The 16,375-nt window shown below is 56.6% G+C and overlaps 1 protein-coding gene across 3 annotated transcripts in view; it reads right to left on the reverse strand.

The window, feature by feature from the left end:
* Positions 1-14,717, reverse strand: part of HELZ2 (helicase with zinc finger 2) — a 28,877-nt gene extending 14,160 nt beyond the window's left edge. Inside the window, exons 1-9 of one of the 3 annotated variants that reach the window (XM_071573010.1) lie at positions 12,172-12,186; positions 10,610-10,745; positions 6,267-7,409; positions 5,990-6,173; positions 5,493-5,600; positions 4,389-4,912; positions 3,418-4,050; positions 756-1,539; positions 254-329 (exon numbers count right to left, since the gene is read on the reverse strand). In XM_071573010.1, coding sequence (XP_071429111.1) covers positions 254-329; positions 756-1,539; positions 3,418-4,050; positions 4,389-4,912; positions 5,493-5,600; positions 5,990-6,173; positions 6,267-7,267 — 3,310 coding nt within the window. In that variant the 5' untranslated portion in view covers positions 7,268-7,409; positions 10,610-10,745; positions 12,172-12,186. Of the gene's footprint in view, positions 1-253; positions 330-755; positions 1,540-3,417; positions 4,051-4,388; positions 4,913-5,492; positions 5,601-5,989; positions 6,174-6,266; positions 7,410-10,609; positions 10,746-12,171; positions 12,274-14,644 lie in introns of those variants that run through there. The other 2 variants (XM_071573012.1, XM_071573009.1) reach the window with 2 other exon arrangements.
* Between the last annotated feature and the right edge of the window lie 1,658 nt (positions 14,718-16,375).

The following is a 16,375-nucleotide window of genomic DNA, read 5'->3' on the forward strand; positions in this document are numbered from 1 at the left end:
GCAGGGAGCTCTGCCTGGCAGCACCTCCCAGAGAGGTATTTTTCCATGATAACAGTCAATATTTTGCCTTTTAGCTGGAGGAAAATGTAAATATTTTGAAAACTCCTCTGCTAACACTCCTGCCTATTTCACAGTGGCTGTAGTTGCTATGGACTCTCCTGTCCACCAAAATGACAACAAAATTTGTCCATGACTAGCACACAGGACACCCCAAAACACAGCCAGGCATGAGTGAGTGTTGCTCAAGACACACCTGGCAAGTTTTCGTAGTTCTCCACCACCACATCTTGCAGTTGCTTTTTCCTCAGCTCTTGTCTTGTTGCAGAAACCTGATAAGAAAGAAAGAAGCACAACTGAACTCAGCCTGGAAATGCCTCCCACCCAATGCCAAGGTCCCTCACCCTGCCCAGCTGCAGGTTCCTCAGGTTACCTGACAGCAGCCACACATCCTGGGCTGACTTCAGCCAGGGCTCCCCCTCTCCTGTCAGTAACCTGCACAGAAGGTGCTGAAAGAAGGGTTCAACTAAGCCATCCCACCACGAGGCATCTCTGCTCCAACCACCCAGGACGTGCTGCCTAAATGGGCAGTGCCTCAAAAAAACATTGGTGGCACATGAGAACCCAGATTTCATATTTTTACTGGCACAAGAGACAGGCTTATCATAAATAGATTAAAAAACATTTATTAGGGAGTGTTTAGTCATCAGTGCAGGGATAGCCCCCTCAGGTAGGGGGCACAGGGTTCTCCTACACACCTGCATTCCATGGGAGACCACACAGATCCTCTTCAGATCCCGGACACCCCACTCATCTGGCCACCTCTGATAGATCTCCTTCACTTTCTCAACGATTTGTATTATCTCGGAGGCGTTGTGCCAAGAAATCATGGAGATATCCCTTTCAGCCACGCCAGAGACGTGGCAGAACATGAGTGGGTAGAATTCAGGATGGGGTGGGATGTTCCCACTGGCACGGATAGCATTGCCATTGCCAATGTAGAAGTGTTTGGAGACAAACTCAATGATGCCTGCAGTGGAACGGTAATTCTCACTGAAGATGATCCTGCTCTTCATGGCCACTTCATGCGTCTCCTTCTTGTAGAAATGAAAGAGCCGGTTCAGGAGGGTGTAGTCAGCAGACTGCCCACCCCCAAGACAGAAAAGCTTTGGGGTTATCTGCATATGATCCCCGGCGAGGACAATCCGGGTCTCAAAGGTGGCGTAGGACAGCGGAACCAAAGCCTCACACTCCAGCATCTGCGCGGCCTCGTCGATCATGATGTGGGTGAAGTAGCCTGGGGGAACCTTCAGGTCCTTGGACAGCATGGAGGTGGTAATAATGACGTGGTGCTTGTCGATCTCTGCCTGCGTGGGGTGCCGGAAGGAGAGCTGGTCTGGCGAGAGGCAGCAGTACATCTGAGTGATGGGGTCTGTCAGGGTGATGGGGCGGTCGGTGGAGATGATCCTCAGTGGAACAGCCCACGGGTGCCCACTGGTCACGTAGTTGTGGAAATACTCCCTGATGTAGATGTCAGCAGCACTGGAGGGGAACAAAAGGGAAAAGCATCAAGGAATTGTAGGTGCTGTTCCTGAATTCTGTGACTGTCATCCCAAAGTGCTCTCAGATCAATCCCCAGCACACACCCAAACTCTCCCCCAGCTCTGGTGACACCATGCTTGTCCCAGCAGACATTCACAACCATGCTAACAAGATGGTGTTGATGTAGCCACCAATTCCCAGCCTCTTTTGAGAGTATGGTTTAAAACAGAGTTGATACTCAAGACTTGGGCATCACTTAACACTCATATGGAAAAATGGGATATGCCAAATAAAACCTGTGGCCCTGCTTCTGTCCAGGGCCAAGTGACATGGATCTCTCCTCTGAACTCTAAGCATCACCATCCCAGGGTGAGACAAGATCTGCAGGAGCAGCTTCCGTGCAAGCAAACAGCCTAGAACAGGCTAAGATTAGCAGTCACCATCTATTATGCATTAAAAACTGAGGCAGTAGCAGCTTGCAGGGTCAGATGTGGACACCCTTTTCAGTATAACTGCTCTAATTTTAACAGTCTTGGCCTGGTTTCTCTGAAGGCACATTCAGTGGCATTCAGACCAGACCTGCATTTCCTCTTACCCAAACTCTCCCTGGAAAAGTCAATAAATTGGCATATGCACAGAGCAAAATAGTCTTCAAGGGCAACCAGAGCACAGTATTATCCCAATACAATCAGGCAACAGCTTTCTACTTCTTGCAGTACACAGGAAGAGCTTGTCCTAGTTCACCAGCTGGGACCAGTTTATCACTGTGTGAGTGTAACCAAAACTGTGTATTCTACACACCCTATGCCATTTCTAAGGAACTGTTAACAATGGACCATTTGCAGCAGCTTCCCAGGGCACACCTGACCCCCCTGGCTGTAAGCTGGGCGTTAGAGAACCCTCTGAGACGGGGTCTTCACACCAATGACTCAGGTGTGATAACTCCCCTCCGAGGTGTCCTTAGGAACCTTCACACCCAATCTGAGGAGTCATGTCTGCTAATGGGCCATCGAGGATTCCAAAAACATCCCATGACTGGTGGACTCAATCACCCATGGTGAAACTCCTGGCCATGGGGGAGGTACTGGGCATTCCCATCTGAACCTAAGCATAGATAATCTTGGGGTTTGGGGACATCTGGTACCACTTGTCAGATCCAGAAGAAGGCCAGAACCTTGACCAGACTGCAACCATCATCCTTACCAACAGGTTTTCCTTTCCTTTTACTTTGCACTCAGGGGGACCACATAGGTCTCAGCACAGGGGCTAATGGACAACATTCTGTTTGTGTCCCAGGGTGCTGGGTTATACCTCTGGTTTTTGTGGGTTAAAACCAATTTCTCTTTGTATCATTGCATTTATTGTAATACTTTTATTAATTTTTAACTCTGACTTATAATCTCTTTTGAGTTGGATTCATTTCTCCTGCCAGTTTACCTTTAAATCATCACAGAGCTGCAGAGAACTCTCTTAAACCCATTTCCATTTTATAATGAGGCAGGAATATAGTAAGTGTTCAAGGCCAGGTTGGACGGGGCTTGGAGCAACATGGTCTAATGGCAGCTGTCTTTGCCCACGGCAGGAGGATTGGAACAAGCTGTAAGGTCCCTTCCAAATAAAACCATTCCAGGATTCCATGATTCTATGTTGCCACTTCCACAAAGACTTCCATCCATGCCTGGCTTGTTCCTAGCAGGAATTGCTAGAGCAGTTTAAGATGCATTCAATGAAAACTACTGTATTTAAGCAAGCAATTGAAGTGCACACTGAGAAAAGGGCAGCTCAGCTCTGGCTCACACACCTTGGCTCTCCCTCAATCCCCCAAGGTAAGCAGAGGACCAGACTGCCTACAACTCTGGTTGCCTCTTCCCTGCTGACCTGTTTGTGTGAGTGCAGATCAGCACCCGCGTGTCGGGCTGCCTGAGGATCTCCAAGGTGGCCATGGCCAGGGTGAACGTCTTCCCTGTGCCGAAAGGTCCGTAGATGAGCAGAGGTGGGACCTGCCGGCTGGTGATGGTCTGGCCCGTGATGAAGGAGATAGCTTGTTTCTGCTTCCTATTCCCTTTCTGTGGTGACTCAGAAGAGTAGGGGATGGTGCAGCTGGCAACATCTGGCATGACCAGCTTCTCATCCAACAGGCAGTCCACAGCCCGGTGCCACTGCCGGAACAGCAGCTGGTCAATTTGGAACTGGATCTCCACCTTGTGGGAGGTGTTTGCCTTGAAGTTCAGCTCCGAGCAGCATCTGTTTGGTATCTGTAGCCAGATGGTCTTCTCTGTGGTAGCTTTGTGCTCCACAAAAACTTCATAAACCCGGTTGTCTACAGGTGGGTCAGGCGCCAGGAAAGCCGTGGGCACAGACCTGCTCAGCAGGTACCCCTCGTCCGTGTCTGGTGAGAGGTTGTACGGGGTAGGCACTTCAGCAAACAGCTCCCCAGAGAGAGCAATCTTCATCCCCATGGAGAGGCTCTGCAGCATCTGCGTCAGGGTGATGCGGACCCGCAGGTTGAGTCTGAAAGAAGGAAATAGGAATGAAGAGCAAAGAACAGACCCATCAATTCATGAGCTCTCCCCAGTGAAAGGGGATTGCCACCTACACTCAAAGACGGTCTGCCAGCCCCCTGACCACTCAGAGTTAAAAACTGTGCTTCTCACTAATCCCAGCTCTTCCCCTCCTATCACCACCCAGCAAGCAATCTTTCTTGGCAGGTTTCCATTTTTCTGGGAAGGCACACCAGGACCCAACCCAGAAGGGACAAAGACCTCAGGAACAGCATGGCCCCAAGGTTCAACAATGGGCTCATGATCCTCAGCAAGGAGGAACCATCTGGATCCACACCTGGCACTTACTTGGCAATCAGAGCCTGCTCAGCTTCTTCCTCACGGAAGAGGAAGCTGTGCATCCTCTCACGATAGTTGACCCGGGTGATGGGAACCGCTGCATCACCCTCCCTTTGGCAATCCAGTGCAAGAGCAGGAGGTTTGTACTTTGCCATCAGATCCACATCTTCATCAGTCCTTGGCATGCTGGGAACGATGATCCGGTTGCCTCTATCCCAGCGCTCAAAGTTGACTGGCCGGACGCTCTCCCTGCTTCTGGGGACGTGCTGGGGGGTCTCCCGCCGGCCCACCTTCACCTTGAGCTTCTTCATGAGGACGGGGCGTTTCCCAAAGTCAAAGACCACCCACTGCTCAAAGACCCCCAGCGTGCAGCACTCCATGCTGACCTCCACCAGTGCGGCGCGGGGCGAGGAGGACACGATGGTCACGTGCTCCCCCCGAATGTACTGGAGGCGCTGGGAAAGGCCATTCCCCGAGAAGTAGAAGTTGACTCCAGGTTCTCGCTTCAGCAGGGCCACGTGCTGCAGAGACATCTGCCATGGAGGAGAAGACAGGCACACAGTGAGGGCAGCCCATGGCAAAAGCCCAGCAGCTGGTGAGGTGCTCCAGCAGCATTTACTAGAGAAATGCCATGCCAGACCCACTGTACCTTCCTCATGCAACCCCACGGCAATTATTTTAAGGTCTCAGACAACCTCAGGTTTCAGTTTAATATCAATGGAGCCAGTGTGATGCAAACAGGAAATCTCCTGCATTGGAGAGGACAGGCTCCTACTGCCCATACCCGTGAAATCCTGGGCAGGAAAGCAGCTGAATGTTATTTGTGATGATACATGGCAGGTGTTGGAAGGAGCCAGGTCTACCCCAGCCCCACCTCAGAAGATGGGAGACACAGTGGCTGCAGCCCTCATGCATAGCACCCCCTGAGCTGCTCCCAAATACCAAACACATCCTCATTTGGGCATCCCCAAAACTCTGTCTTTCTGCCTCTTGCAGAAATAATAATTAGAAAAAAACCTAACCAAACCAAAACCCTCTAAAGAACAACGATAGCACCCAGCAGCAGGTGCTGCCCGCAGCACACAGCCTTGCCCCGTGCAGAGCTGGGCTTACCTGAGTGTAGACCTTGAACTTCCACTGATATTTCATCTTCCTGTCCTGCAGCTGCACGTGCAGAGGCTGCTCACACACAACTCGGGCACCCGCAACATTCTCAGACATCTGTGGGAGGCATGAGAGGAGAGGGACTGAAGGCAACATCCCAGAGACACATTGCAGGGCCCTCCTTGGGGTCATCTTCATCTTTGCCTTTGCGCTACATTCTCCCAAGAGGGACCAACAGTACATCCTCATACTTCATCCACACCCACCACTGTTCTGTGTCCCCATACAGCAGCCTTGGGGAGCAAGAGGACCCACAGCACTGCTCAGGTACCCCAAGCAGGCTCTCAGGTTGCCACCTTGAAAGGGGTGAAGGAAGGGGGATGCCACATCCCTTTCTGCATCCCCATTAGGAAGGCGAGGGATGGGCTCTGTTCCCAAGCTCTCACACCTGAGGATTCCTGCAATGCACTGCACTGATGTGCTCCCACCCAGTGCCCACCACTCACAATTAACACCTCGTTGGAGCACTTGCGATATTCATCAATTAGCCTGTCCTGATAGGACAAGAGCCCATCCTTCAGGGCTTGCTTCTTTTTCTTCACAGCAATTTTCACCCTCTGGATCCACTCCTGCAGCTCCTCTTTGGAATGAGCCTTGGTGCAGCTATTGCCCATTTCACACAACTCCGCCCTGTTGGGAGAGAGGTGTCCCAGTGGCGTGGGGTTCCTCAGGGAGCTGCCAGCTGCCTGCTGCCCCTGCCCTCCTCCCTGGTGGGTGCCTTACCTGCTACACAGCGTGAACTTGGTGAGCCCGAGCGGCGGCGCTCGGTGCACCCACTGCACGGAGCTGTCAGCCGAGAGCATCTGCACGTGCTCGATGGAGGAGCAGTGGTTCTCAAAGCTCTCCTGCGAGCTGAAGGTCACCAAGCAGATCCGGCAGTAGAAGTGCACCGGTGTGGGTGCCACTGTGTCGCCGTTGGTGCTGCAGCTGCTCACGGGTGGCAGCAGGTCGGAGCGCAGCAAATCGTCCTCCCTCTCCGCCTGCCACACGGCCATCTCCACGTCACTGTGGGCGTAGCGGCAGCGCTGCGGGCCGTGCCGGCAGGGCTGGCCCTGGGACACGAACCGGCAGTAGCTGAGGGTCGAGATGAACTCGGGGCAGGGGCGGATGGCTGTGTACTGCTGCTTCTTCTGGCTGTCCAACACCACGTGCACCAGCAGCGCCTCCGAGGTGCGGTGGGACTCGCAGAGCCGCCCGCGGCCAACCACCGAGATGCGCTGGGGGCAGCTGAAAAAGCAGTGCCTGCAGATCTCCTGGAAGTGCCCCCCGAACTCGCTGGTGATCTCCCCGGCAGCGCCAGCAGTGGCGTGGGGGGCACTGCTGAGGTGATCCCCCAGCTGTGCCTGCAGTACTGCCGCCTTCAGCCAGCGGTGCTCCAGCTGGTGCTCCCTCTCAAAGTTCCAGACCTTGGCCTCCTCCGCACTCCAGGCAAAGGTGCACTGGTTCTTGTGCCTGCTGCAGCCCAGCCCCATCACATAGTACCTGCACACGGCGTAGTGTGCCGGGTTGGGGAAGCCGGGCCGCCGGGACACCTTCCTCCAGGCTGTGCTCCGGTGGCTGCGGCAGCGGGCCAGCAGGATCTCGTACATGCAATTGTGCTCCACCTCCCGCGGGTGGTAGGTGATCTCATTCTCTTTCACGCTGCACTTGGAGCAGACCAGGAGCAGCTCCAGCTGCTTCTGGAGGCTGTCCAGTGGCACTTTGGGGCCGTTGGCCGATGGCATCTCTGGTGGTGGCTTGAGCAGAGCAAAGCAAATGGCAGGAAGGTCCTACAAGGTGATCCTGGGAGGAAGAGGTGCCATGGAGCAAGTGGACATGTCCTAGCTCACTGCATACCCGCCAGCCATCGGTGCAAGCTCATGAAGTCTGAGAAAGGAACAAGAAACAAGTGACTTAGCAGGAAACATCAGTTGGTCCTTGGCTGGGCACACACAAGGGCACTGGCACAGTCAGAAACCTCACTCAGGCACCCTTGCCCTCAGCACACCAGCACCTGTGGTCTGCCCCCACCTGCTCACCCAGCTCTGCTCCTGACAGCCCAGGTCCTAGGAGATCATGTTCCTATAGGAATCACGCTGCTGAGTGGTGTTGGCTTCCAGCAGGGCTCAGCCTGGTCCCCAGTGTGCCACAGCCCAGAGACCATCAGCATTTACCACCCAACAAGGCAAAGCAGTGGAGACTGCCCCAGAGGGCCCAGCATGGACCCCACAGCAGTCACTGGGCTTCCCCCAGACCACGGCCACATGATCCAACTTCCTTTTCCCATGGCCGTCACCTCCCTGCCTCGGTTTCCTCCTGCCAACTTTCCCTTTTCTTTTTCCTGCTCTCTGCTCTGGTCAGCCCCACACTGAGTGGGAGCAACCCAGCTCCAGCCCCTCAGACCATCTTCCCCCGTGGCACAAAAGATTAATTGAAATAAATTAATGAAGGAACCACCTCCTTTGCTCCTGGGCTGCAGCATCCAAGGCCAGGAGAGATGGGCATGCTAGAACAGGGACCTGCTGGCATCTCTCCAGCCGACAGCTCGGTAAACATCCGGCTGGGAGAGCTCAGCCCTGGCGGTGAGGAAGGCAACTCACAGCTCACTGCCCTCTCTGGTCACCAACCGTCAGTTTCCTGGGTAACCAGAGGCCAGGAGAATCCCTGGGAATGATGCTGCAGGGTTTGGTGGCTGGGCCACGTGGTCAGGGTGAAGGAAACATGCCGGGACACATCCGTGGGCAGGGTGTGCTGCCAAACAAAGCCACCAGCCTGGAGCCGAGCATCCACCTCAGGCTCCTGACCAACAACCACCAGCTCTCCAGCAATACTGAAGTCTGGTGGACAATGGAGCAGGGGGCAAACCTTGCATTGCTTCTGCAGAAATACTTTACTTAATGAAACATCCTTTTTTTTAGTTGAAAATCCTTTTCCCTCCTCTGGGATAAACAGGGTGCTGGGGGAGGCAGGCGGGGGGTGCTGAAGCTGCTGCTCTGGCTGCAGCTCCAGGCAGCAAACATGAAGCTGGAAGTGGCTGGAGCATCACTCACCCAGCCAGCTCACCTTTAAAGAGCTCCTCAGCTCCCATCCCAATGTTACAGCACCCACCCACTGCCAAACTAGGAAGGGATCACCTAATCCTACTTCTCTGTGTGCATCAGGTCAAACACGTGCTCAGTGGATAAACACCAGCCCGGTTTATCTCCCAAGACCTGGCAGCAAGCCTGGCACTGAGCAGAGCTGCAGGTTTCCATTAAGGAAAGCTGTGGGATTCCGTGGTGGACTCCCATGGCAGCACTGGCTTGATTTGGGTCACTGTGCCACGGTATCAGCTCTGCACCCAGAGCTAAATCACCTCAACTCATCTCTGTGCCTTGGCTTCCAAACCTTCACTTGCAGCACTCAGTGCAGGCTGGCAGTGAAAGAAGAGCAGCCCTGACCCAGAATGGGCTGGGGCCAGCAGACAGCCAGGACGTCCCATCCTCTGGCTGTAACAAGGTCATGGCCATTGGAATAAAACAGTTTCTATAGCCCTGGAAGCAGGAGCAATTTCTTTGCTCTAGTACCACAAAAATAAAGAAAGGTTGGAGCCACAGCAGAGCTTCTGGTGCTGCCTGGTTGCTGATTGATGAAGAGAAAGTGCTTTCCACTGAAATGAAATAATTTGGGAAATAATAAAAATATAGGGAAGCACCTCTAAAGGCATGGGACACTGTGACTCCTGCCCAAGGGCATCAAGGGATGCTCTGCTGATCCCCAGCAAGGCAGCAAAGGCAGCACAGTGCTGGCAGGGGCTGAAGACCCCCTGGAGCTGCTTAGAGGCTGCTCCACTCAAACTGCTCCAGGTCATGGGCACCTGAAACCCCCCCGGACACTGGGAAGGCCAGCAGTGGTTTGGGGAGACATGGATTGCTCTGAGCGCGGCTCCACAGAATCCCGTGCTGGGCTGCGGTGGGAAAAACCTGCACCTGCTCCCTCTCGTGCCAGCCTGAGGAGACTGTTCGTTAAGAGGGAGCCTTCCCCCTTGGCTTTCCCCGGGAATTCAGTGATCAGATGAAGCTGAGAGACCCCAGGGCAGAGGCAGGGAGCGCTGCAGCCACAGGCTCAGCTCGCCCCGGGAATCTGGCACAGGGCAGGAGTCGGTGGGAGAGAGGGGCGGGTGGGGCCAGACAGTTCCCGAACCTCCACAGTGGGAATGGCTGGAGCGGGACCCAGGTCATGCTCAGCCTTCAAGAGCCTTCCAGCTCCTTTGGAGCTGGCGGGGGCAGCATGTTCACAGTGGAATCAGGGCCGACATCTGCAGCTCCGGGAACACTTCGGTGTCCCTCCGGCAGCAGTTTCACCTCCCTTGCTTTGGAAGACTCCTCCTTCGGACGAGCCCTCCTGGGAAAGGCACTCAGGGTTTGTGCAACATCTGCGCAACACTGTAACTGGGGAAAACTCCCAAATACTTCAGTGACAAACAGAGGATGTAACCTGACCGCTGGCTCTGTGGAGAGGGAGCCGAGCTTCCTGGTCCCAGCATGTCCACAGCAGCAGAGCCCGTGCAAGACACGGTCCCGCAGCACTGAGGGCACCGACCCAACGACCACGCTTAAGAACTGCCCATAAACCCCGCCCAGGACAGCCAGGGTGCTGCTGGAATTCATGCCTGGGCAGGGCATCCCAGCTGTAAAAAACTAAGAGGGAATATTCCACCTTTAAAGAGGTCAATTCCCTTGCTGTTTATTTTTTTAAGAAAGCGTTTGATTTTGAGCAAACTGCCAGAACATGCTCTGGGTCTGGAGGTGGGAGGGAAGAGGAAAGGGAAGTGCAAACCCCGCTCAGAGTCTCTGTGCAGCATCAGCACTGCCTCCAAATTAAAGCCTTTTTCTCTCTACAGTCTTATATATATTGAAAAAAAAAAAAAGGAAAAAGCTACGGGAACTTTTGCAATCCAGGCTGAGGTGGAGGGAAGACATAAGGCACAAGGAAGCACAGGGAGGGGTGCTCTAAGACAACTGTCCCACGGAGAATAAAACTGATGTCAACATGGCAAAATCCAAACGCCCCAAGGAAAGCAGGAGCTGATGGGGAGCAGTACTTACCAGCCAGCCACAGACCTGTTGGCACACTGACTTTATATATTTTAAGAAGAACGACCTTCTTTCCATCAGTTCTGAGTTTAAACACCAGCCCGGTGTTTAAAGCCACTCACATTGTGTTGATGGGTGACAAGTCCCCCTGGCAGACGGAGAGGCTGGTTTATGGAAGCCCAAAGCCCCACCAGGCTGAGTATCTGCCTCTCTCCCAAACACACAGACCCTCCCCAGGCACCGACACAGCCCCAACATCTACTGCCCAGCACCAGTCCAGCCTCGCCACGAACCACACCAAACCACACCACAGCATCGCTGATGGCATTTCCTCTGCGCTCAGGAAGACACTTTGGGTCAGGGCCGGGCCACGCTGTGTCCGAACATCGAGCACCGTCCCCGCAGGCGCCTCCCGGGGCAGGGCTGAGGCCGCACATAATATTCACATTTCCCCGGCAGAGAAATGCTCACCGTGTTCCTGCGTTCTGACACTGCGCACCCATCCCTTCCCTCCAGGAGGAAGGCGTCCCTTCCCCAAATCAGCTCTTGGTTAATTATTGACAGGGTATTAGGCAACATTATGCTGGAGTAAGCCAAGTGCCCCTCGATCAGAGCAAGTGACCGGAGAGTGCCGGTACAGCCTCTGTGGGGATGGGGACAGGGGACCTCGCAGCCTTGAGGGGCTGCAGCCCAGCATCCCAGGTATGAGACCCGGCTAAGCACTGGCCCTGGGGAGTTTTAACTCAACTACAAGCATTCGGAGCAGCAGTGCGAGACCATCCCAGCATCCCCAGCAGCCCTCGAGTGATTGGTGCAGCCGGGCTGGCCGGGAGGGTTTGGCCGGGGTGGGAAAGGAGCTGCCTGGCGGATGCTGCCCGGTGCCACCCCATTGCCTGCAGTCCTCGTCTGGCTGCACCGAAACCGCACCCCTCCGGTATCTCCCTCCAGTGCAAAAACAGCCTCCAAAGTTCTAGGGCCACCCTTTCCCAGCCTTTTTCAAACTGACGGTTCACTGCATATCCCACCCAAGAGCCAGCACCGTCCCTCCTGCCTGGCTGCTGTGGTGACAGCCGCGACACCGCTGCTCGAGCGGGTGTGCAAGCACGGACCCTCCAGATTGTGCAGAGCCCCCAGAGACCTACACCCCGAGATGCTGCATTTGTTTTATCCAACTGTGAGAAGTTAACCTGGAGCTCCCGGGTCCCATCCTCGGAGCTCAGAGGCGGCCGCAGACCGGGGAGCTGTCGGGGTTTGCTCACCGGAGGCGGCACGGTGCACCCTTGGGGTTCTTGCCACCCTCCAGGCAGGGCTTTGCAGCCCAAGATCTGCACCCTGGGCATAACCCTCCTCTCCCGAACGCGCTCCAACCTGGGCAGGAACGCTGCGAGCCGGGGCGGGAGCTGAGCGGGATGCGCTCCCCGCACGCCCTGCAGCATCCCGCACGCCCTGCAGCACCCCACGGCTCGCTGCGGGGCTACCGAGGGCACCCTCGGTCCTGCTGCCCCCCAGAGTGCTCCGCAGACCCCCCATCCGCGGAGCTCCCACGCGCCCGAAGGTCTCGCCGCCGCTCTCACCTCCGCCGCCGTCGCCGGGCTGGGGTGCTCGGGGGGACCCGGGGACTCGCTGCCGGCGGCAGTTTCGTTTCTGGGGCCTCCCCGCATTCAAACCGGGGCCGGACTTCGCGGAAATTGCATCACGGCAGCCCCGCCCCGCCCCGCCCGCCGGCACCACGGGGAGCAGCAGCCGGCACCGGCATCGGGCGGGCACCGGGCGGGGGGAACTGGCACTGGCACCGGGGGGAGCGGGAGCCGGCACTGGGACTGCAGGGAGAGACATCGGGGCCGCCACTGGGCGAGAGGAGCCGCCGGACAAGAGGGATGGGCAGCGGGGCAGGGGGACCCGGCAGCGGGCAGCGAGGGGAAGGGGCACCAGGAGGGAGCTGGCACCGGCACTGAGGGGATCAGGAGCCGGTACCGGCACCGGCGGGACAACACCACTCGCATCCCGCAGCGAACAGGACGGGCGCTCCTGAGGGTACCAGTCTCCCATCCCACCCCGCTCCCCCATCCCAGCGCATGGGGGGGCTGAGTTTTCCCCGGGTCCTGCCCCACCTTCTCCCCTCCCAGCGTTGAGGGGCTGCTCTCGGGGCCGCTGCTCACACGCAGAGGGTCGGGGTTCCCCGATCTCGGTCTCGGTCCAGCGCAGGGAGCGGCGGTACCGGCGAGTTACAAGCGAATATCGAGCGGCAGCCCCGGTAGCAGCGCGGCCCCCGCGGCAGCTCCTTTTATTGGAGCTCGGGAGGGCGGCGCGGGGGGCAGAGCGCAGCCTTCCTTTCTGTTCATCATTTTCGTTTTCCGTTCGGTTTCCCTCCCGGCGTGATGCACACGCTGCAGACATCAACCTCGAGCCAAAAACAAACTCAAGCCCCAAATCCACCCCCGGCAGCAGCAGAGTTTCATTTTCGTCTGGCTTCATGGGGCAGCACCCACAGCCAGAGGGCAAGAGTCTGCATCCCGGTTTGTGTGCACATGCCACTGCACAGGAACCATAGCCTGATGCTCAGCACCCAGGTATGGGGCTCCTCAGCACCTGAGGAGAGGACAATCCTCAGCACCCAGAGTGTGAAGGCTCCTCAGCCCCCCCAGCATTGCCCCTTTCCACCTCACCAAACCCACGCCACAGCAGGTCAGCACCTCATCCCGGCAAGAGGCAGCATCCTCCCCTCGTGTGGTTTGATGCTGCTGAAAATCTGTGTGTGGTACTCACACATAACTGACAAACCCTGCAGCCTGAGATCCCCTCAAAACACACACACCCAAGCAAAAATCCCAGGAAGTTCCTGTAATCCTCCTCCAGCCCCAAGAACTCACCACAGCAGCAGCATCTCACCAGTCTGGACATGAGGCTTCAGAAAGCCTCAGCCTGTGAAGCAGGTGCAGTGCTGGGCCCAGCGCTATAGTCAGACTCCAGCAATCCCACCTAATGGAATTATCTTCATGCCAGAAGCCAGCTGCAAGCCCTGGAAACAGCCAGGGAAAACGAACACACCTTCAGCTACAAGTGGCTGTAAAGATAGCAGGTACCAGAGGCAAAGTCTCCCTGCTGACAGCAGCGCTGTTCAATCCCTCCGTGGAGCGATGGGCACGTCGTGCTTGGTGGTGCCACCTCAACACAAAGCCTGCCTTAGCGACAGAAAGAAAAGTTTTTCCTCAAAACAAGTGGGAGGAGGAAATTCAGCCCGTGGGGCATAGGGAGGAAGGAGGGGCAGGGACTGGTTTCTGGCATGTTTGTCAACACAGATGGAAGGAGGAAGAGAAACAATATTTTTGACCTTCCAGCTTTGTGGTCACAGCCATTGGGTGCCTCGGAGGGAGACCTCACCCTGCTCCCATTCAGCAACACCCTGGAGAGCCCTGAAAGGGGCTTTCCCACCATGCAGAGGAGTGGGGCGGTCCAGCCTGTGGGCTCTGAGCATCTGCCACCTAAGTGGTGGGCTGCTGTGAGAACATGGCATTCCTGGGCAGCAAAACCACCCAGTCCATGCACCAATGCTCTGGTCACTGCTGGCCCCGTGGCTGGACAGCCACCTGGACAGGGCCATCCATGGCTGCCGGGCTCTGCTCTGGGGGAGCAGTGGGTGGCTCAGCCCCACAAGCAGGAACTGACCCCCATGGAACCCCCATGCTCAATGTTCCTGCTCAGGAAAGGGCTTCCCAGCCTTGTCCTCTCAGCTGACAGGAGAACTGTTACAGTCTGGACAGCACCAGGGCCCCATCCCTGCCTGGGAAGGAGGGATCCTTTCCCCTGTGAGGATTCAGTCCTGGAGCCACACAAGCCCCAGTCCTGGTACCAGGGTGTTCCACAGCGATGGAGCCTGTCCCCACTTGGTACTGCCTGCGGGCAGGACTCGTCCTTCCCTCTGGAGCCCTGCCTCTAAACCACAGCAAAGGTCTGTGCGACAGTTCAGGCAGCACCAGTGAAAAACAAAACACGTGAAACAATCCCCCCGCGAGGTGCCCGAGCCAGGACGGGCAGTGCCCAGCTCACCCAGGTGGAGCAGCCTTGGTACTGAGGCTTCACTCTGGTTTTACAGGTGGGATATTTCCCCTCCAGCTTCAGGAACAAACAGTTTTCCGTGTATTATTACATAAAGCTTCCGGCCCTGCTCGACACATGCAAAGGTACGAGAAGCCGCGGAGCAGCCGGGGCAGGGCTGGCGCTGCTGTCCCTCCGTGGCGGGCGACAGGCAGGGCGCAGGAAGCCACCGCCGGGGTAGGGAGGAGGCAAAGCTGCGTCACCACATCCACAGCGTTAGGGCGGGGGAGAACCGAAACCCAGGATTTGCCGATTTTAGACAAACAAACACTCAGCCGACAGCGCTGAGTTTCGGTTTCCATTCCTGCGGCGGCGCGGCTGACAAGTCACGAGCGGTTTCTCCACGAAGTCATCGCTGCTGCCGCCGGGGTGACAGCGGTTGTTGGACCCCCTTGGCCTCAGACACGCTGCCCTTTGCGTGCTGCACACACGGGGTTTGTCCGAGGACAAGCTGAGAGCTAGGAGAGCCTTCCCACGAGGCTGCTGGAGTATCTCCTGCCCTGATAACAGCCCAGGGAGACGCAGTGACTGAATGCTTGGTGATTTCTCACAGCCCCTCACTCCCTGGCACCCCCCGGGCAGCTGCCAGGCAGGACCATGGCACAGTTCTGCTCCCAACACTGGGAAGAGGGAGCCTTTGCTTTTCCCCGAATATTTCAGGCTGCTTTCGTGGATACCTGGAGGAGCAAATGCAAGCAGCCAAGTCTCCATCACCACACAATCCAGGAAAAAAACAGGGATTTGGCATGAGTCATCCGCAGCCCTTATGTAATTTGTCTCTGGATGCGAATCCTCCCCGCCCGCCCGTCTGTTGAGCAGAGCAGCCCCGGGCTCCCCACGGGAGGAAAGAGGAGCACGGCTGAGCAGCCAAGGACCCCAGGAAGGCACCTGCCGGCAGCATCAGGCAGGCAGAGTGGGTGCTGGGAGCCCCAGCCCTGCTGCAGGGACCCCAGGCTCACCCAGCAGGCTGACACGCTGGGATCCGCTGCGATGATCCATTGTGGAGTGCACAACACCCACTGCAGCCATGGGAGGCCACCCTGGCGAGTGCAGCCCCCTGGAGAGGGCAGGGCTTGGGGGCTCCTCCCTGCAAAGCCCCAGATCTCAGCACTGTGGGAAGAGCAGACCCACAGGTGTGACGTGCTCCCCATGGCCGAGGCTTTACCACCCACCCCCGCTGAAACCAGGACTGCAGGACCAGGAGCTACTGCCATGCTCACGAAGGACTGTTTTGTGGCCAGGGCGTGTTGCTCAAGTCCCCACAGCGGCATCACAGCCCAAGGCCACTCATCCAGACACTAATTTATAATCTGCTTACAGCTTCCTGCAGACAACTTCCCCTCTTTGCTTTTCCTTCTCAGCCCTCATCCTATCACAGGTTGCTGACTCTGCAAGCCCCACCTGCCCCCGGCGGAGCGGGGAAGCACCGCGGCACACCCAGGAGTGGCACAGCCATCCTGGCAGCGGAGCACGACACTGGGACATCCCTCAACATCCCAGGTGGTCTCTCTCCCGGGAAACAGAGCTGCCCCACCAGCACCTCCCCGACTGGCTGACCCAAGAACTGCTCAAAGGGAGGGGATGATTGCACCAGCCCAAATCTGCCTGCAGAGTTTTTATTACTTGGGGAGCTGTTCACATCCCAAGGAAGCACCACTCAGCAGGGTAAAGTACACCCACATT

Source organism: Pithys albifrons, chromosome 18, assembly GCF_047495875.1.
Source record: "Pithys albifrons albifrons isolate INPA30051 chromosome 18, PitAlb_v1, whole genome shotgun sequence".
Classification (NCBI taxonomy): Eukaryota; Metazoa; Chordata; class Aves; order Passeriformes; family Thamnophilidae; genus Pithys; species Pithys albifrons.